Source organism: Hyperolius riggenbachi, chromosome 6 (genome assembly GCF_040937935.1).
Source record: "Hyperolius riggenbachi isolate aHypRig1 chromosome 6, aHypRig1.pri, whole genome shotgun sequence".
Taxonomy (NCBI): domain Eukaryota; kingdom Metazoa; phylum Chordata; class Amphibia; order Anura; family Hyperoliidae; genus Hyperolius; species Hyperolius riggenbachi.
In genome coordinates this window covers 74,283,429-74,304,624 of record NC_090651.1, presented here as the reverse complement: position 1 = coordinate 74,304,624, position 21,196 = coordinate 74,283,429, and the positions used below count along the sequence as shown (strand labels likewise).

Below are 21,196 nucleotides of genomic sequence, written 5' to 3'. Positions count from 1 at the left end.
AGTATATTTTATTCTTTTGGCGCCTCTGTTTGCTGTATAACAAGCCCGTGAAGGGTACCCAGGGGAGGCAAGGGAAAGGGTGTGAACATTGGGGGAACCCATTAATGTTTTGCTGGGGGACCCCATGAATTGCAGTTACGCCACTGATCTCACTAATCAGACTTTGTATGTTCTCCCCATGTTTGTGTGCGTTGCCTCAAAAATCAACTAGTTTCCCCTGAAAACGGACCTAAAATGTTGCAGGAACGTTGGATTGTGGTCACTGTCCCAAAAAAGGAAAAGGAAGAACGCACAACACACACACACAACACACATGCACAACACACGCACACGCACACACATGCACACACATGCACAACACACACACACACGCACAGCACACGCACACACACAGCAACAGACACGCAATAAAACACTGGAGCCAGAGATTATAATTATATATAATATATATTTTACTCTTTTAAAAATAAGCCTCAGTTGAACGGCAAACTTCTGTACAAACTACAAAAATAAATCTTTTCTCCTTTTTAATATAAATAATTTATAGAGCACAGTGACCGAGCTTCAGTCTATAAAATAGACACAAACACAGAGAATAACCCTTTGCAGCGCAGGAGGCGGGGGCCACAAGAGGGTCACCTCCGTCGAGATTTCACCGCTGTGGCTCCCACGGTTCACGCGTAAAGGGTTAAATTATTATAAACTTTTAAACAGGTTAGAGAAGCTGCCAGTTCACAACAATAGAAATATATACAGCACGCTAATAATACAAAATAATAATTAATATTATATTAAGTAAAACTGTCTGAATACTATCGGCGTCCCCTAAACAGGGACAAATGTGAGAAAGTCCCAAATGGGACAAAGAGAAGGGGGGGGAATAAGAGGAGGAACGATTTCACAGCGAAGACACAGTGGGCATTAACCACTTCAGTGCTGGAGGAGGGGTGGGCAGTGAGGGCTGGAGCAAGCCGTCATGTGTTACAATTAATGGTAGTTAGCAGTGCTACAAACTCCTGGTGGGGAAGCGGGAGACTAGACCACTTTATACATATAAAAAAAGAGCTTATTTTAGACCAGGATTGTGGTTTTACAGTAACTGGCATTACAGAATATAGGGGGAGGAGTTTGGGGTGTGGATTGCATCCCAGCTGATCAGGATGAGCAATGATTGGCGGTTGTCTTGTCACGTGACATGGGATGGGGTGGGATTCACACCTTTGTGAGAGGCAAGGGTCGGTAATTACTGTGCATTGTAGACAAGATATAAGACAGTCACATGACAAAATACAGTAATAAATGTGGTTTGTGCATGAAATAAGACGCCTCTTGTAAGAAATAGAGTGCTCAGCTGAACATGAGATAATGTAGATGCGCGAGTATAAAGTAACAGATGTTTGTTTAACCAGAATCTCCACTTGGAAACTGATCTTACATGGATGTTTTACCAGATTCATACAACTGTCCACCTACTAAGAAATAATGTAGGGAGACCCCCACATAGCTTATCAGAGACTGGGAAGGAAAACTGACAGGAGACTAGGGCTTGTGCCCACTGATGCAGTGGTGTCAGTTACACATCAGTGTTACAGACACAACTGTGTTAGTGGGCTCAGGCCCTGGGGGAGCATGGTAGTGCTGAGAGTCACGTGATCAGTGGGCAGCCACTGGAAACACGGTGGGATGAGTGGGAGGAGCTTTACCTCAGTAACCGATTAGTTCACCATTTTCAAAAATGAGGTGACAAACCTATTTCTCACAAATATATAGAAACTGGTTGCTGATATTAAAACTAGAGATGAGCACAAATTATTCCTAACATGGTACACGGCTTCACTCAGGAGGGTCACTTAACACAGCTACTGGTTCAGTTGTTATACAGGTACTGAAAGGTTTCATTTACCAATCTTAGCTTCCTGTGTGAAGCTAATGAACATGAGGAGAAATGTTTGCTCATCACTACTTAAAATAAAAAGCATGTGAGTCAATGTGGTTACATGGGCTGAGCAGGAGTAGTCACCAAATATGCAAGTCTCTATCACCTAGGCAACAAGAACCAGCAGTTAGATGATGGAGATTTAAAGTGATAGTACACCTTTGATTTAACAAAAAAAAGACTTACTGTGACATGCATCAGTCATTTTATAATTCAATGTAATTAAATGTGATCATTTTTCAGTCAGCTGTGCATGTACTAAAAGTACAACTTGCACAGTAACTCCCCTCCTGCAGAGAGTAGATAGAATGCAATGAAACTTTGAAGAAGCATCAGCTGTAATAATCAAAAAACTGACACACCCAATCCTCCCTTTGATATCAGGAAGGCTGAGCTGTGCATGTGGTTGTCTCTGTAGATACAACCAAGGTAACAAATTTGAATAGGTCTGACAATTCTCTTGAGATGTAAACATCTGAATTAAGGGGATTGTTTTTCCATCCACAACAGGTGAATATCACTTTAAGGCAAACTCTCTGCTGGCCTCTGGTGGTAAAAATAGTCTGTAGTTAAACATTTTCCTTGTTTTGGTGAAGAAAGTAGCAGACTTGCGACTGATAGTTGATCTCACAGTATCATACATGAAATCTATGTGTGTAGCTAACAGTAGAAAACTGTGCATACAGCCCACACTGACCCTATATATACAGAACATGTTACATTTTACTTGGGGGGGGAGGGGGGGGGGGGTGGTAAGGGGGAAGTGCCCTTTCCCTGTCACTATCAATAACATTTATCCCCGTCATGAAGGCACAATGTAGACAAATGGATCGTTTCTTCTTTCGGATCCACTCCAGCAACAGAGCGTTAACAATAGCAGCAAGTCTGGCAAGTTTGATTTGCGGGTTTGCGTAGGGGGCGAGTGGAGGTGTCGGCGGGGTCATTGCTTGTACGTTGGCTTCCGGTAAGCAGCGCCCCCTACAGTATATTATCATTGTCAGCTTATTAAATAGACTTTTTCTGTTGAATTCCATATTAAAATATATGATAAAACATGTAGTCTCTAATACTTCTCTTGTATTAATAATATTATTATTATAATTATATTCCGTGTCCGTTTATCTCTTCCTTTTATACAAGTCTTTGTGGAGTTTATATACAAGGATGCAGCTTGTCGGAGTTGGAGGCGGAGACTTTGGCTTCCACCTGAAATAGAATAGAAAACAAAAATTCAGAACTGATTCTCTTTACACACATTTATCTTCATCTAAAGCATACATGTCAAACTCCGGCCCGCGGGCCAAGTCTGGCCCTCAGAGCCGTTAAATTTGACCCTCAAGTGGTTTCCCCACTTTACATTATGTTTGGCCCACTCTAGACCACCAGGGAAGTCATATTGGAGGTGAAGCCCTAGAACACCAGGGAAACCGTATGGGGGAGGTAGGGGGAAAGTGCTAGACACCAGGGAACTGTGTAGGGGTTGGTGGGGTCCAATAGACACCAGGAAACCAGGGGTTGGTGTGTGTGGGGAGGGGGGGGGAGGAAGGGGGGCACTAGACACCAGGAAACCTTATATGGGACGAAGGTGGCCAGTGAACATTGAGGTTGGTTCGCGACTAGGTTGCAGTTTAAAATTTCGAACCCACTTTGTATTTGGGTTTGACACCCCTGATCTAAAGTGTGGTAAAGGCTTTGCTTTCAGGGTATAAACAGTTTATGTATTCATTACTTTCCCTTTTAGAGCTGATTTGGTGTCACTGAGCCATACTGGGATGTTGCTCAGGAAAGCAGTGTTGCTTCAGGTGTGCTGTTCTGCAGCATACAGTCATGCCCTTGTAAACTGATGGTCTTGTAGTTCCGCTTATGACCATTTGATGGCAGACTTTGCTCAGAATGGCTACTAAATTTTCATACAGTTTTTATTCATATTAACAGTCAGGAAAGATCCGATTCCAGACAGTGCATTTTTTTTCAATAGTAATGTAGCAAAGGTGCTCATTCATGGTACAATCTCCCGAACGACTACGATTGGATTGGGTACAGTCAGTTGAAGACAAATGATTGTTCTGTTGATCCTTACTGATCAGATCTGATCTGGATCGATTCTATTAGTCTGATCAGATTGCTTATTATTATCCGCACCTATGGTAAGCCCAAACGATTGTTTCCGACCGATCACTATGATTGGATTGTTGATCATTCAGGTAATTGGATCGTTAATGGGCACCTTTAGGATACTCTCTGGAATTGTGTGGCATCTGTTAGGGCTTAAAGGGAACCTGAAGTGAGAGGGATTTGGAGGCTGCCATATTTATTTCCTGTAAAGCAATACCAGTTGCCTGGTTGTCCTCTGCCTCTAATACTTTTAGCCATAGACCCTGAACAAGAATGCAGCAGATCAGGTATTTCTGACATTTTGGACAAGGTTAGCTGCAGGCTTGTTTCTGGTGTAGTTCAGACAGTACTGCAGCCAAAGAGATAAGCAGGGCTGATCTGTATATCCTGCATGCAGGAGAGGCACAGTGTAGCAAATCTGTATATACTGGCATCTCTATATACTGGGACACAGGGCAATACATATCCTGCACCACTGGAGAGACTCTGGGCCAGATTTATCAAAGCATTGCAGACAGTTTTTTTTCTTCTTAAATTGTTCTAACCAGCAGAGGAACTGTTCTGCATGATAATAAGAAACTTCTTAAATCCTACTTAAAAGCGGCAGTTTAGCATGGATTTCTAGAGCTGCACTAGTTAAGAAAAGTGCAAATCTATCCCTAAACTGTCACAGATTAAAAAGTGCTTAATAGCAGTTCTACAGATGGTGCATCAGTGCAGGCTAGGCATGATTTGTAAAGGGCTCCTCCCCCCTGATGAATACCTCTGAGATCCTGCCATTATCAATACAGCAGATGTATTACCTCGGCAACAGCAATTTCCCTCGCACACACTGCACTGGCTGAGAAACCTTCCTAACTCCTCCTATTCCTAACAGTTTAAGAAGGAATCTGCACTATTAAGTGATTTCTTAATATGTCTGAGACAATTCTGCACAGATTTCTAAAATCCTACCACTATATTGTCTCAGACACTTTCGATAAATCTGATTCTGATTCTGATTCTAAATGTCCCCCACAGAGTGGCATACTGCAGCCTCATGGGCCAAACTGCCTATAGTAGTGTGAGGACGGCCTGCATTGTAGGTTTATACTTGCCCTGGGACATTTTACATTTTAGTCACGTTAGCAAACTACCTCCTGAATCCCTCTCTCAAAGCATCTGAGGTAAGAGCTGTGTGCATTGCAATAAAGAGGTAACCACCAGAATCCAACTGTTGTGTTCCAAGTCAGGCCTGGGTATGTTACTGAGGCAATACAGGCACAGAGCAAGCAATATATAAAATGGATGGCTTAGTACAAGAGGTTACTGACGGAGCCTAAACCTGCACCACATAGATTGGCCACAGAGAGCTCAGTATGGAAACTGACCTAGTGCACAGCAGCGGAGCCAACTTGTTTCTTCACTTTCTCCAGATCCTCCAGCTCGAACACCTCAGGGTGCCTATGTTTACTCCGCGCCCATCTGGACTTGTACTCTGTACAGTCTGTCTCATTGTCCTCATAGCCATCATGGCTGTAACTCCGCACTGCTCCCGGCAAGGCGGGATGCACTGCGACGGTCACTGAGGCGGTAGCGGTCACCGTGGTGATGGAGCCGCTTGGCCCAGCAACCTTAGCACAGTAGGCTGGGGGAGCAGTCCTGTGACCTTGAGGCCTACTACTGTGCTGAGTCCTAGAATTGGGGGCCGGTTTAGTCCGTGTATGGGGCCCCTGTGAGGTGGGAGGCTGCTGCTGCCTTTTTCTCCAATCTGTCAGCTCTGAGCCAGAGTTCCTGGTTAGTTCTGATGATGGAAGAGTCTCTGTGTTATTGGTTTCCTGCGTGTCCTTAGCAGGCTCATTCTGGCCCCCTTTACATGGCTTCACCAGCTGCAAGACAAAACATCAAATACACAGGTCAGCTATAATGAAGAGATTCTGGCAATACAACAAAAATGAATTCTATACAAAGAAATGAAGCGAAGAGGTTAAAGAGTCCATTTATTTAAAATGGTGAACATCAGGGCAGGGGGAGAAAAACACCCGACCAACATCCACCCATTCCTAAAATATAAGCCTTGACCCCCAAATTCCCTAAACTTCATTCTGAGCAAAGCAGCTTTGTGTAAAGTTTATACTTGTATGTGAAGATAAATTAGGGAGATGTATGAAGATGAACAAGGAACAAACCTGAAGATTGAAGTACACCTGAAGGCTGCCATATTTATTTCTTTGAGAACAATGCAAATTGCCTGTCTATCCTGCTAATCCGGTGTCTCCACATATTTGTTTGCTATAGACCCTGAACAAGCATGCACATCAGATGTTTCTGACTGAAGTCTGACTGGATTAGCTTCATGTTTGTTTCAGGTGCGTGATTTAGCCACTACTGCAGCCAAAGAGATCAGCAGGATGCCGGGCAACTTGCATTGTCTAAAAGGAAATAAATATGGCTGCCTCCATATCCCTCTCAGTTCAAGAGTACTTTAAGTAATTTGCAAAGTTTTGTAGAAAAATCTGCATTAAAGGATCACTACAGTAAAAAAAAAAGTCAGCAGTTAAAATCTGACAGAACCGACAGGTTTTGAAGTAGTCCAACTCCTCATGGGGGATTCTCAGGGTTTTCTTTGTTTTCAAAAGCATTTCCTGAACGTCACTTTAACTACCAAAATAGCAAGATGCCAGCATTCTTTCTCTTACTTGCACTCTATTTTGGCAATTAGACCTAGCAAACTGCCGTTCAGGAAATGCTTTTGAAAACAAAGAAAACACTGAGAATCCCTCATGAGGAGATGGACTAGTTTAACAACTTACTTTTAACTGCTAACTTTTTCTTTGCTGGAGTGGTCCTTTAATGTTTTCTGCAGCTGCGGATGTGCTTATAAGATAATTGCAGCCTGCTGGCACTTGTAGTTCATCTACAGCAGACAATTCATAGGATTCCCTCCCCATTTAGTAGAAGTAGGAAAATCTCACCATGATTTTGGGGTAGGAGGGGTTCTTGCTGGCCTCCAGCAGGATGTGTGATGGCTTGGGTGGGATAATATAAGTGCTTCGCTCATAGAGTTGAGGGTCATCTTCCTCTATTCCAGAAGTGGCGGTGGTCTCTGAGTAATATTCTGAGGAGTCCTCTATGTCACTGAAGGCTCTTCCCCCAGACTTGTGGGTGACGTAGAAGGCGTGGTGATTCAGGGGTGGCGGCTCCGGGGTGGGGGTTGGAAGGCGACTGCTGTTGTCAGCAGGAACTACCTGAAAACCAAGGCACCGCTGTCAGATACCGTCACATATAACATGCAGAAAAATCCACATTTGTAAAACTCATTGATGGTGATACTGTATATCTTATTACTGCACATCCATGAACCTCCAAGTATTCTTGGACTGATTCTTTTGCTTACAACACTACAACAATCATGTGACATAACAGTGGAGTGTATCTGCATTACTACTGCTGCCCTTCAGGTCATGTGATTTACCTCTGCAGGGGGTCCAATCAGGGAGAGCAGAACCGGCAACAAGACCAGGCCATTGAGCAGTCCCAGGATAGTAAGAATGGTGAGCACAGCAAAGAAATACCTGCAAGTAAAAGATACAAACAGTCAGGAAATATAGTGCATAGATTTCTCTATAGTGACTGTATGAACGATAGGTTTAGTAATAGTAGCAACAGAGCTGATAAATGGTATCATCCTGATTCAATCTACGATCACCCACACACTACGCTTACTTCACCGATCTAACAATGGCGAATGTGCAAAAGCAGCCGTTAGAAACCGTATCCGTGAGTGGTCCACAATTTACTTGTTATTTTTAGCCTTCATATTGCAATAACTCAGAAAGAAGCTGCGTTCCAACACTTTACAATTACACATAAGAATTTTTATGAATGCGGAAAGTGGCACAGTCTCGTAAAGCTATTAAACTGTGGTGGGGAAGTATCATGGAATGTGGCGCTGACATGTAAGGGATGAAGTCCTCACAACACAAACAATTATTGTAAATGTATTCTGACATGCGATTTCCAAACAAATATAGAAATCTGTAGAAATGTGAAAATGTAGATTAGAGGGTCAGAGATTAATACACAGGGCTGGGCATGCCTGTGTTGGGACTGTGTGTTCTGGCGGTGAAGGGGTGAGTTGGAGGTAAGGGGCAGCCCTGTGACTTGTACATTTTAGGTTGGAGTGGAGGGTCTGTGGTGTCCCTAGGGGCTGGATGCCTGTCAATGCTGCTGCCCCCCTGCTTCCTGAACACTCCTCTCCCTCCCCCTCTAGGAGGGGGGGATGGGAGATCATTGGAGCCTGTGAGAGCGGAGGATAAAGAGAACAGGGAGAGAGAGAGAAAGAGGAGCGTCCTTGGCACCATTTAAAACCGGCGAGTTGACGTGAGCAAAACTGGGTCACCTGCTCCCATGCCAAGACAGAGGTCTAGCCAGACAATTTCTGTGGCTTCCACCGTATCGCCAAAAACACACACACACACAAAAAAGGAACAGCTCAGCTTGCACGCAAGCCAGCCTCTGGTTCTAACACACCACCCTAGTGCCGGAAGGGTTAAGTGCGGTCGGTGCCAAGCTGTGAATCAGTATAAGTTCTTAGAAGTGGGATGTGATGTTTATGTTGGGTCGTGTAATCTCCCTCAGTCAGTGTTTAGTTTAGGAGGGGGTCCACATACGCAGGCCTGCTGGGGTGGTGCTGGGGGGGAAGCTGCTTCTCAGATCTCTGTAGGGCTTTAGCTGTTTATACGGAGCTCCGCACAAAACCGTCTGTTTACATGAGGGATAGTTGTGCTATTTCCTGATCAGCTAGGACTTGCCTGGCTCTGTCCTCCTCCCTCTTCTAAACAAGACCTCCCAGGTTGAAAGGAATGGCTCTGGATGAGATTCAGACTGCCTCGTCTTATGAAGAAAAAAAAAAAAAAAAAAGAAAGAAAGAAACTGCACGCAGGCTATCGTCCTGTGCCAGAAAAGCTCGCGACCCCGGAATCACTCAAAGAGTAAAACTACGTCAGAACGACGTGGGGAATTTTTTGTTTCAGGTTCAAAACTGCATTCTAACCTTTCCATTCCTGGGAGATGAAGGAGAATTCTGCGCATTAAGTAATGACATGAAAAGTGAATAGGTTTCCTGCTGGGTGGTTGGCGGGGGTCACCTAGGTGAGGCGATTAGTTAGAACAGTCCTGAGTGGCCCATAGGGGTGGATTTTGCTGATTCTGCAGTGTTTTGCACAGATCAGGGTGTGGACAGGCTGGGAACATAAAGGAATTTGGAATCGTACCTTAAAATGAAATCAAATTCAGATCCGGCGAGCATCAGGACTCCGAGAAGTGTGGATATAGCACCATCCAAAACTGGAGCGAACATGTGTTCCAACGCGAGGACGGAGCGCTGATTCCTGTCACCGATGGCCGTGAGGAAACCCTGGAAGATGAGAGACCGATATTATTAGCTCCTGCAGACATCTACGTGGTTAATCTTTGGTGCCTTTTTTTTATTATTAGAAATTTTTTAAATTCTATGTTTTTTATTTGAGTCGAATGTAACGTATAAACTATTTAGAACATCCTTTAGTGTATGGCCAGCTTTTGGCCGAAAATGTAGTTTACACTGCCAGTGTAACTAGTCTGACAGTAGAAACAGGTATCTGGCCTCAGTTCATCTATCTTTAGGGAATAATAGAGGCTGCCAACTCAATCTCCTTCTAATGGACAACCTTTCCAAAATGATACCTTTTAGTGGTTTTATAAAACAAAACCTAATGCTACAGATCTAAATCTATACATGTAGCTCTATAAATGTCCTTAAAGAAGCCCTGGCCCATATGCAATTAACTCTTTCTCCTAAATTTTCTCCTAAAATATATATATATATATTTTCTTCTATTGAAAATAACTTTTCAGCACTTGCTTGCTGGTGATTTAAAATGCATTTTATTGACAAGTTTAAAGAAAATCACTTAGGAGAAAACTCATAAGAAAAAGTTAATTGTATAAGGGCTCAGGCCCTTATGAAATTCAATTTTTCTCCTAAGTTTTCTCTTGGGAGATAATTTGTCATCATCTGTTCAAAATAACATTTTAGCACCCTGCAACTGAAAAAGTAACAAAAAGTAGGTGAAAAAGTACTACTAAAATTACTGAGTATTTTCTTGCTCTGCAATGTCTATATGCTGGTCCATAGATGAAAGTATGACCATGAACGCAGGCTAAAGTATCATGTCTATGGCCAAATTAAGACTGAAAGGAAAAGATTAGATCTCCAAAATGGTGACATACCAAAGCCACATGGACAGTGAATTCAACACCAATCCCAACCGAAGCAATGAGGATCACCACTGGGATGGCATTAAGTTTAACACCGATGAGTCCCATAATTCCAAAGAGTTCCACTGTCATCATCGCCAGGATAAAGACCTGCAGACACAACGAAACATGTTTCACCATTAATATCCATTTCAAAACTTCACCAAGTAAAAAGTTACAAATGTTGGCACTAAGCAACATAAACATGAACTAGAATGCACTCACAATGATGCCAGCAGTCCAGGGGTTGAGAAGGAGAATGGCGCACACTAGGAAAGTGCAGGCTAATACAATGCTGATTGCCAGGAGAAACCAATGGCGAAGGCCGATGTATTGCTCCCAGAAGAGGAAAGGGTACCCACTGGGGTAACTGTACACCCCTTGCTTCACAAACTCCTCACACACTGAGCGGACGCTCTCAATTGCCTCAATGAAGTCTGAAGTTTGGCGAAGGCCATTCAAGTAGAACGGAAACTGAGCGAATTCGATTGGCTCTGCGGCTGGAACTAAAGAGAGGGAAGCGCACATGAGTGACCTTTATAAAATACAGCTGTGGTCCATTGCTAGTAATCCACATTTCATAAATAAACCTACTTCTCAAGTTCTCCCCAGTTGTATCGTAGCGATCGTGGATCCACTCAGGTGGCTGAGGGTAAAAGTTGGCCTGTGAAGCAGCATAACCCAGGGGATCATTGCTGACCCAAACTGTCAGGTAGATATAGAAGGCATCTTGTGGGATGAGCCCGCTGTCATCCACGAGTCGGCGACTGGTCAGCTGTTTAAGATAAAATACTGGATCAGAAACCGTTCACTGAGAAATGTATATGGGTCAAGTAAGTAGCAGAAGAAGAAACAAAGCTACAATGTGCAATAGAAAATAAGGGGGGGGGGGCATACAACTAGCGATTTTGCGGCCCGATCGGCCAACCGATTTGATTATTTTATGGAATCAGATGAAAATCAGTGCCATGTGACTTGATCGACTGTGGGAAGTTATCGGTCTAAAGCATTGATCAGACATGCAGGAAAATCTCGGTCACACATGGTTGTGCCGGTGGACAGGCGGGAATTTTCATAGCAAGGGCACCGGGGGTACGGGACCTTCTAACACTTGAGGGGCAGCCAGGCAGGCGTGTATGAGCAAGCAACAGATTTCTCTCTGATCATATTCGATCTGAGAAGGATCTGTCTCATGGTTAATAATAATAATAACAACATTTCTATAGTGCTTTTCTCCCATAGGACTCAAAGCGCATAGGCTCGCTCAGATTCAGTAGTTGGTAGTAGGGTGAAGTATTAACACAACAAAAATTATATTTCTGCAAATGCCAAACTGAACAGGTGGGTTTTCAGTCTGGATTTAAACATGTCCAGAGATGGAGCTGTCCTGATCTGAGGTAAGGAGTTCCATAATGTGGGAGCGGCATGACAGGAGGCTCTGGGACCAAAAGGTTCCAGGTGGACTCTGGGTATGTCGATCTGTCCATACATTGCCAGATGTATAAGCACTTCAACAGACAAAAAATAAACATACCTGGTTGAGATTAAAGGGATCCTTCTTATTTCCAGTCTGAATGAGCAACTTATAGGCCAGGATGCCATCTTCAGTGCCATTGCGGTAATTATCCTGCGTGATCCGGCCAGACTCCCAGTCCTTATCAAACGCATTCTGCAGCCCTAAAGGACACACACAAATTGTTTTAGTATACAAAGAATTAAAAAATGGAAGCTCAGAGAATTAAAGACATAAAACCCTGTCCCAACAGCAATAGCAAACTGACAGTGCTTCTAAGCACCAGGACACACCTGCAACCTTTGTCATCCCAAGTGACGGTGATGGATTTGGGAGATTATCCAGAGTGTGTACAGGTGTCCCCTGACATCTGCAGACTGGTTGTTACTGATCAGGCATGCTGGGAAACTACACCCTATTGTTCTTCCCCAACACAGCTCACTCCTGCTCATCTTTCCCCCTCCCCCACCATAGGGCAGAACAGGCTGCCCAGCAGAAAGCCAACAGGCATGCTGGTGTGCGGATTGGTTGTCTGAAAAGATAATCATTTTTGGCTGCCAAGGTGTAGATTGGGCTTAAGCCATTGCTGCTCTAACCAAATCTAAATACATTTTTGGGAGCAGTCAGGCTAAATGTATATGGGGCACCAGTAATTTGGGTGCCAGATTACGTGTACCCCCAAAAATGCAAACTGTAAAAGTCCAACAATCAAGAGACCTGCAAGACATACTGAGATTTGTGGTTCTCAGGCTAAAATACAGGAGGTTGGGTTCCTTATATTCCCCCTCTCACCTCTCAGCCAGTCCTGGAAGTAATGGAGCCACATTTTAGGCATTTCTCTCCCCTCTTCTCGCACCACATATTTGACCGATTCGAAGGATTCGTGAAGAGAGTAAAGTGCAGCCTGGGCTTTCGGGTATTCAAAGCCACCTTTGGTGATGATGAACATGTTGTAGAAGGAGAAATATTTGAACTGCGCAGATATGAAGTTGTATTCCTTGGTCTCGCGGGGCACAATGTCTGTCAGGTAAAGTCCATCATGGACCATGGTGGTTCCATAGAGGCCGAGGCCCAACAGTGCCATAAACAAGGCCACCACAATTCCCTGCACAAGGAAAAGAGCAGAGTAATAAGCATCACAATTCAGTACCATTGCTACCATCACAGCGATTAGACAGAAACTGTGGCCAGTATAATCACCTTGGTTTCTGGCTTGAGCAACAGTGGAGCATACTTCTCACGGGCAAACTCCGAAAGGCTCCACTTCAGGAACGGCAGTGGGACACACTCTCGGCCTTTTTTGGTGTCATCCAGCTGTGCCAGAAGGTCCCGAGTGGAGCTGGAGGAGTTAAACAGCTGAGAGCCCAGAGGATCCATGGTTGGCACAATAACAGAGGGTGAGGTGGAGATCTGAGAGGTGGGTGGAAGAATGGTGACAATATGGTGCCCGGAGGAGTCACACTGGGTGAAGGCCTGCACTGTGGTGGTGATCTGAGTGCTGGTGGTTATGGTAGGGTTTCCATAGGAGGATGGGTGGTAAGTGTGATTATCATTGGCATCAGGAATTTCCTGCGGCTGGATCTGGATTACCCTGGAGGAACACGGGCTGGAAAAAAAACAAAAACAAATACCAGTCACTACAGAGAACAGGGTGACACAAATCTCCAGTTTAGCAGAATAATTTCTCCACTATGAATTTTGATCACTTGTTAGTGCCATTATTTCCCAAGAGTAATAATCAAGTAAGGGGGTTGGCAATATGTTCACCACTTATCCAGTTAATAGTGGGCACTGAACTTGTGAACCAAACACACATTCATCCTGGTTCCACTATAAGGTGAATACAATTATTACACAACCTACCTATAGAAGCAGCAGAGGATATCCAGCCTCTGATCCTCTCGACGCTGCAGGTCCAGGCTCAAGATGGCGGGAAAGATCAGCAGCACCATTGCAAAGTTGAAGACAACCACTATGGCAGCCTAAAGGGTCAAAATGAAGAAAAAATGCTTTAACAAATAGTGTTCTTCATAATACTGTGACACAAATTCTTTAGTACTCGAACCATCAATGTGCCTAAAAGCTGCAGTAAAAACTGATTTCCCAGCCACACTTGGGATACATGTGACACAACTTTGGAATAAATAAAGGGCTTTGGTGCTGACTATTACAGTACAAACAATATATGATCATTTTACAATCAGTTTAGCAACGAGCTGATCCAAAAATGTATGGTTGTCAAAATAACAAAAGGTTGCTTAGGGAACAACTTTAACTTCTATCCATAGTTTTCTTACAAGCTTTGGAAACCTACATTTCTTCGTCAGGCATTATACAGAAGTGGATGGTAAACAGAAATGGTTCTTTATCATGCATGAGAAAACAAAGTCTTTTCATCTTTGACAAAAAACATTTTTAGTTTTGTTTTCAGGGCACTAACAACAGACCACACCTGGTTTGTAACAAGTTATGAATTAGTCAGCAGACAGAGAACACTGTTTGCATGAACCGTGACTATACCACTCAACCCAGGCATTATATATGACTAAGTATACATACATCCCAAGACCTTCTGTTCATCCTTATGTTGTGGCCTTATCTCCCAGACCACCCAGAGAGGTGATCTCATGAGCTAGCCCTCCCCCTCAGCTGCCCCCAGGGAAGTGACATTTCAGTGCACCCAAACTCTTTGTACTAAAGTCACCTTTCACCTGAGCTGCTTGAGCCATTACCATCAGAGACCTCAGGGTGGGTGTCACCTTTCACTGGCTCCAGAGGCACTGAGATAGAAAGATGGAGATGGACATACCCCCTAGCCCTGTCTCTGCCCTATCAGTGCTTGACCTCTCCCCCCCCCCAAAAAAAAAAATAGAATTTCTGAGAGAAGACAATAAATCTCTGTCTGCACACTAAGCACATTAGACACATCAAGCACGCTATACAGTCAGACACAACCTAACAGCCAATATTTTACATCCTCTAAGTGAAAGTTTGGCTTGAGTGATTATCCTTGAGAGATTTATTATGGGATCATTTGTGACTGACCCAAATATCTTCACACATTCAAGCACAAGACCAGAAAAAAAGAGAAAATCTCACTGAATTCAAAAACAAGCCCTAAAAGGTTCTACTCATTGCCTACAATACTGCATGGGTTTCCTCCCAAAAACAAACAGGTACATTAAATGGTTACCTACAAAAAAAACTGGCCTAAAGTTGGCCATACACTTATAGATTTCCACCAAATGTTCCAAAAAGATTGATTCCTTTCTGAAAATAATTGTTTCAGAAGAAATTATATAACTATAAACTATATAAATACTAAATAATAATAATAATAAATTGATTCCTATCACACACTGCTCATCAATTTCTAATAGATTCCAGCAGGAAATCTATTAAAAACTGCTCAAACCCCAGCGTGGCACTATTTAAAGGGATACTTAGGTCAAAAACAAAAAATGATTTTTACTCACCTGGGGCATCCCTCAGCCCCCTAAAGCTGTATGGTGCCCTCGCAGCCTCGCTCCGATCCTCCTGTCCCCGCCGGCGGCTACTTCTGGGTTCGGCGACAGACGCTGACAGGCTGGGAACACGGCTGATTCTCCGCTTTCCCAGCCGCTATATCACCCTCTATGCTGCTATAGCGTATAACCTATACGCTATAGCAGCATAGAGGGTGATATAGCGGCTGGGAACGCAGAGAATCACTCGCGTTTCCAGCCTGTCAGCGGCTGTCGCCGAACCCGGAAGTAGCCGCCGGCGGGGACAGGAGGATCGGAGCGAGGCTGCGAGGGCACCATACTGCTTCAGGGGGCTGAGGGATGCCCCAGGTGAGTAAAAATCATTTTTTGTTTTTGACTTAAGTATCCCTTTAACGTTATAGGCTGAAAATCTACCGCCGCTCCTGCCTCGCCTCCAATTGACTTAGATCTTTCGTCCTGTCTGATCGATACCTTCAATCAATTTTTAGTCAAAATTGACCGAAAGTTGATTGATCAGACATTTTGGGGGAATCGATTCTTTGCACATTGATCAAATCTGCAGGGAATCGAATCGGAAAATCAATAAGCGTATGGGCACCCAAATAGTTTGTACAAAGCATACATTGCGTGGGTTACCCACAAAAACTGGCCTTAGACTATGTTAGGGACATTTGATTGAATATGGTAGAGATTCGATTGCGAACTCCTCTGAGGGACAGTTTAGTGACATCACTAAACACAATAATAATTCTCCTGTAAATATTCTATGCAAAACAAAAAAATAAAAAGTTGTGCTCTATTTTAACTCCTATAAAATGATTTCTTGGCACTTTACACTGGCCACATTATAACCGGACACACTTTCCTGGTAACCCTGTTGGTACACAAGACGATAATGCTAAAAGGGCATAAGATAATAGAAATGATCTTACCTGTAATGAAAATGCCCTCAGCGCTGGGATCGGTACCAAGGCCGCCATAAAAAAAGCAATCATGTTATTGATGGATGTCAAGGCAACGCTGGTACCCGTCCGTCTCAGACACTCTCCTGTTCTTTCCTGACAGGGATGAGACAGAAATATAAGAATCTTGGGCTTGGCAGTGCCAAGGTGGAGTAAAGTCACAGGGTGCCAGATAGATGTAATAACATATATATCCAGTACATACCTTCAGTGGAGTACTGCGGCTGGCCTCGGTGAAAGCATGTGCCAAGAGGAACATGTCATCCACTCCAATGCCCAGTGCAAGAAATGGCAGCACCTGTAAGAGAAGAACAGAGTCTATCAGGGACGTCAGCAGCGCTTGGGACCGTTCTGTGGACCTTCAGTGACTGCAGGTCCACATCTGTATCATAGATAAATCCCAATGCATTGAGGGGAAAATGGCCAGACACAAGCAAGTAGATATTTTCAATCCAAATACTATAATCATTCATCTTTTTTATGCAGTTTTAACCACACTTACATAAAACAAAACAAGATTTGTAAAGCATTAACACACACATAATTTTTTTTCTTAACAAAGTATAACTATACTTATCACATAAAGGCACTAAAGCAGCTCTATACCTGCTGTGTGAATAAAACACAAGAAGCTACTACACACAGCTAACTGTTACTGATTACCCAGAAGGCTCATGGTGACACAGAACCACTGGGAAAGTGTAAAGAGCTCAAGGTGTGATTTGCATATTCAGCAGTAATGCATCGTGGGAGATCTCGCTTGCTTTCATAAAGCTAAATAATAATAGCAAATATCTGCTGTATTAAGAAGGCAAATTCATATTTATATTTACGACATGCTAAGAGCAGCAGTAATGGGACGGGAACGAGAGACACAGGCAGCTGCCAGACCAGCAGGCAGCACCAAAATAAAGGCATAGTACAAATCTAAAGACTGCTGTTAATGGTACTCATATCTTCAGAAGGGCAAAATCAGTGCACTTCTCCTTTAAGCTGATCACATTCACATGTGTACCGTATGTAAAATCTATAGCCCACGTCTCAGGACAGTGTTTCCATGTACCTGGGTGGTAGCAGCATTGAAGGAGATGCCAAGTAAAGAGCAGAGCCCAAGACCAGAAGCCACCGAGAGGGCGACGAGGAGGACACCGGCCAAGCCCACTGCACCTTGAGACTTGCTGCAATCCCAGCGCAGCATGGTGACACAAGCATACGCCAACTACGGAAACAACAAGAGGATTATTAGTCTGTAAATAGAACACAAGTTCCACATTATAAATCTAGTCTGATCACTACTCATGCATGCATTATAGCAACATTACAGCAACAACAATTCATGCCTTGCAATCACTACAGATCAGTAACACTATGAACTAGAAACCACTCTTACCATCAGCAGGTAACCTCCAGCAACCCGGATGGCGCTGACATCAGAGAAGGACTTCATAATGTCATTCAGTGTGGTGGTGGAGAAAGCGTGGATGTTCTGAGATGCATTCTGGGGAATCGACTGCTGCGCTTGCTGCGGGTAGAAAAATGTACAATGTTACAATTTATCAAGAAACCGCTTCCAATTAGAAACCAATAAAACATTTATAGCACAGATCCCAGTGCACTGCTCACCAGTGTTGGACTAGTAGGTGGGAAAGATGAAGAGATCCATTTGCTGACCAAGCGGCAGTAATCTGTGAAGACTTGCTGCAGGTTTCTATTGGGGATGATAGCACAGGGTTTCTGCTGCTTGGCCAGCAGGTGAATTTCCTCAGTTTTTCCACCTCCCAGTCCGACACTGCTGCTCACATTATTACTTTTATTGAGTGCAGTTATCTTGAAATCAATGTTTTGTTCCTGTGTGTGGCCACTTTTGTATATGAATGTATTCCCACCAGTTGGAGCCCCTTGTAATGGCTGTAGCAGGTGGGACTCCTGAGGGCTCAATCACAGGAAGTCCATCATCCACTAAACACTGAACCACCAGTTCTGAGTGGAGTAACCGTTATGACCATCTACGTACATTCTATTGAAGTAACTGATGTGACAAAAAATTTCTTCTCACCTCCACAAACTTTCTTTGCCAAGACTCCAAGATGCAGGCCGCCTTCTCCTCATTCCAGTTGATGTCATGGATTTCGTAGTCATCTTTGAAGTGTTCGTACAGCTGCCCGGGACTCATCAGGAGGTACATGGTCTGCAGAGCTTCAGCACTAAGAAATAAAGCACGTGATGTTTAGAGAAGGAGCAGAAGAAGCAGCAGAGAAAGACAGAATCGAGTTATGAAGCACTTCGCACCTCTTCAGCTCTCCATTTAGTCCTTTGGCCATCCCACCTAAGATGAGTTCCTTTTGCCAGTACATGAACTTCTTGGAGAAACCATGGCAGCCGTTTTGAAGTGTGGCAACAATGTCTGGGCTCTAGAAGGGAAGAACAGACAAAAAAAAATACAGTAAATATTGGACAATTACGTTAACAGCAGTTTCAAACAGAAACCATTAAACTTTATGAAGTTACAGCAGTCAAAATCAAAAACTATTGTTCCTTGGCAACTTGACGATATCGTTAGCTGAGTCTTGATAGCCTATTTAAATATAATCACCTTTTGTGAGCTCTTGTTAGGGGCACTGTCTGGGCACTCCGAGTCAGTGGGGTCAAGGCATGGCCGCTCCATGTAGGCCTGACCCACTTCTGCCTTATCCAACATCTCCTTGAAGCCATCCAGGCTGGTAAACTGCCCCAGCTCCTCCATAAGCTGAATTGGATCCAAGTTTGTCCACTGGATGTCTCGCCTTCCCCTGGAAAAACAAAACATTTTCCTATGAGTACTATCCACATACACTCTGATATCATCTGTGTCTCTATAGGGAGTCAAAACACTGGAAAATGCCAACCACAAGTTAGGAGGACTGCTTGCTTACTACACTGAGGGAAGTCGAGCTCCAGTCCTCAAGTGCCAAGGTCCTCACACATTTTGGAACAGCTCAAATGAATTGATGGGACTTAATCAGGAAAGGTGAACTTCCTCAAGCAAAACACATTTCTCCATTTCTCAGTCCATCCTAAATGCTGGCATGGATATGGCCGTCGAGGACTGGAGTTCGCCACCCATGAGTGTGACTGCCCTTCTAACGCAGAGACTGATGTGACCGATTTTGTGTTCTCTGAAGAGTGGAATGTTTGCTACATACTTGTATAATAATAGTAGTATTAATAGTAATAACATCAATAACTAATCCTCGACTTCTAGAGGGAGACGTACACTTCTATGGAATATATTGGAGCATAACTGTGAATATCATTTTGGGTTGACTATACGGTTAGGAAGGGGCCTGTGTGGATGTCGTTACTTTCTGGAACATATTGGTAATTTATAAATAGCAAAATTAAAATGAGTAAAGTATTCCCTTTATATGCTTAGCTCATGTGGAGACACCAAATACTGCCCCGGGAATCGTCAGTTAGAGTCATGTGATCAGTAATAATTTCCATAGAGATGTAGCAGATACACAGCAGTATGCAGGGCCAGAGCCGACTTGCAGACTGTTTACATTCCAGTTTAAGGACTCTCAGGAAAGTTAAGGTGGAAAAAAATTGATATTTAATGTCTTTGTTATTTAAATGTTCCCCCTGCCGCTCACTCCCCATCACCTCGCAGCATCGGCGTTTGCTTCTGGGGGCCGGATCCCCCCTTAACCAGTGAGGCGTGCCAGATGCCCAAGAAAAAGAGCATGTATTATCCTGTTACACAGAGGAACAAAGCTGTGTGCTCCCATTACTGCAGCGCGCAGCGCAAGTCAGGGCAATTAACAGCAGTGCCGTAACATCTTGATAGAGCCAGGGAGCCTGCAAGGCATGCTGGGTAAGGAGATGCGAGAGGCCAAAGCTGCTCCGATGTCTGGGAAGAAGACATTCTCAGGAGGAAGTGGGACTCGTGCTGATCGCATACATAACTTTCCACGTGCGAACAAACAGATCAACTCATCCCAAAATATTAAAATGCAACATTTCTCATCTAATCTAAAGAAACTTCACGCCTAAATAAAAACCGCCTTCATCAAACCACCCCACCTATACAGAATAGTACAGTGTTTGTCTGCAATCAAAGTGTAGTAAGTTATACCCACTAAGGTCTCTTTTTTTTTTTACCTTCAGAATGCAGTCAGCTTTCTGACTAATGCCACAATCATCAGAGGACTGCCAACTAGATCACTAGACTAACAGATCCAAATACAGCAGAGTCACTTTGAGGAACAATAGTCTTTGCCCGGAAGACAGCAGCTAAAATGACAATGCAGCTTGGATAAGTCTGAGGTTTTCAGTGTTTGTAGCGGTGGCATCTAGGGATGGTTAATGAGATGCTAATATTTCTGACTTACATGCAGATTTGATGCAAATCGGTTGCACTTTGAGACTGAGCCAATCAAATTCCAGCCAATTTCGACTGCATACAATCTGCATTAAATTTCCACGCAAGCCAAAATTATTTGCACCCCTTGATCATTTCTGCTGGCAGCAATCTGATAGCACACCAGATTATATCCAATGGAATTGAAAGGTCGCTTTAACGGGACAAAAGCGGTTTCATTACTTCTACAGAGTTGCTTCTTCAATGAAGGAGATAGCAAGACATTTTAGAAGTGCTCCTTCACTCACTGGAATAGTCGGGGGCTTTCTATGTACCTTGACGTTTTTGTAAATGCCCTAATCTAACTAGCCTGTGTCATCTCAGATGTGACTCTTGATCTGTCCAGTTTGGGAAGCTACTCTGTAAGAAGGAAGAAACGTCTATGAACAGAAATGAATATACTTTATTTTTCTTAGGACGTTCCATGACCTGTATAAACAAGAGCACCCACAGAAACAGCCCTTGCTAACAGCTATGTAGTGTGGGAGCCTATCTGAAGTGTCTATT

At 43.6% G+C, this 21,196-nt stretch overlaps 1 protein-coding gene across 4 annotated transcripts in view; it reads right to left on the bottom strand.

Annotated features, from left to right (window-relative positions):
• Positions 1-461: 461 nt before the first annotated feature.
• PTCH2 (patched 2) overlaps positions 462-21,196 on the bottom strand; it is a 91,836-nt gene continuing 71,101 nt past the window's right edge. For all 4 annotated transcript variants that reach the window (XM_068239517.1, XM_068239521.1, XM_068239518.1 and 1 more), the window contains 19 exons: positions 18,884-19,079; positions 18,580-18,701; positions 18,347-18,494; positions 17,681-17,812; positions 17,354-17,509; positions 16,496-16,588; positions 16,261-16,386; positions 13,707-13,825; positions 13,044-13,449; positions 12,636-12,948; positions 11,865-12,007; positions 10,925-11,105; positions 10,556-10,836; positions 10,304-10,441; positions 9,307-9,449; positions 7,506-7,605; positions 7,006-7,278; positions 5,422-5,919; positions 462-3,142 (listed from right to left, as the gene is read on the bottom strand). In XM_068239517.1, coding sequence (XP_068095618.1) covers positions 5,422-5,919; positions 7,006-7,278; positions 7,506-7,605; positions 9,307-9,449; positions 10,304-10,441; positions 10,556-10,836; positions 10,925-11,105; positions 11,865-12,007; positions 12,636-12,948; positions 13,044-13,449; positions 13,707-13,825; positions 16,261-16,386; positions 16,496-16,588; positions 17,354-17,509; positions 17,681-17,812; positions 18,347-18,494; positions 18,580-18,701; positions 18,884-19,079 — 3,568 coding nt within the window. In that variant the 3' untranslated portion in view covers positions 462-3,142. The remainder of the gene's footprint in view (positions 3,143-5,421; positions 5,920-7,005; positions 7,279-7,505; positions 7,606-9,306; positions 9,450-10,303; positions 10,442-10,555; positions 10,837-10,924; positions 11,106-11,864; positions 12,008-12,635; positions 12,949-13,043; positions 13,450-13,706; positions 13,826-16,260; positions 16,387-16,495; positions 16,589-17,353; positions 17,510-17,680; positions 17,813-18,346; positions 18,495-18,579; positions 18,702-18,883; positions 19,080-21,196) is intronic.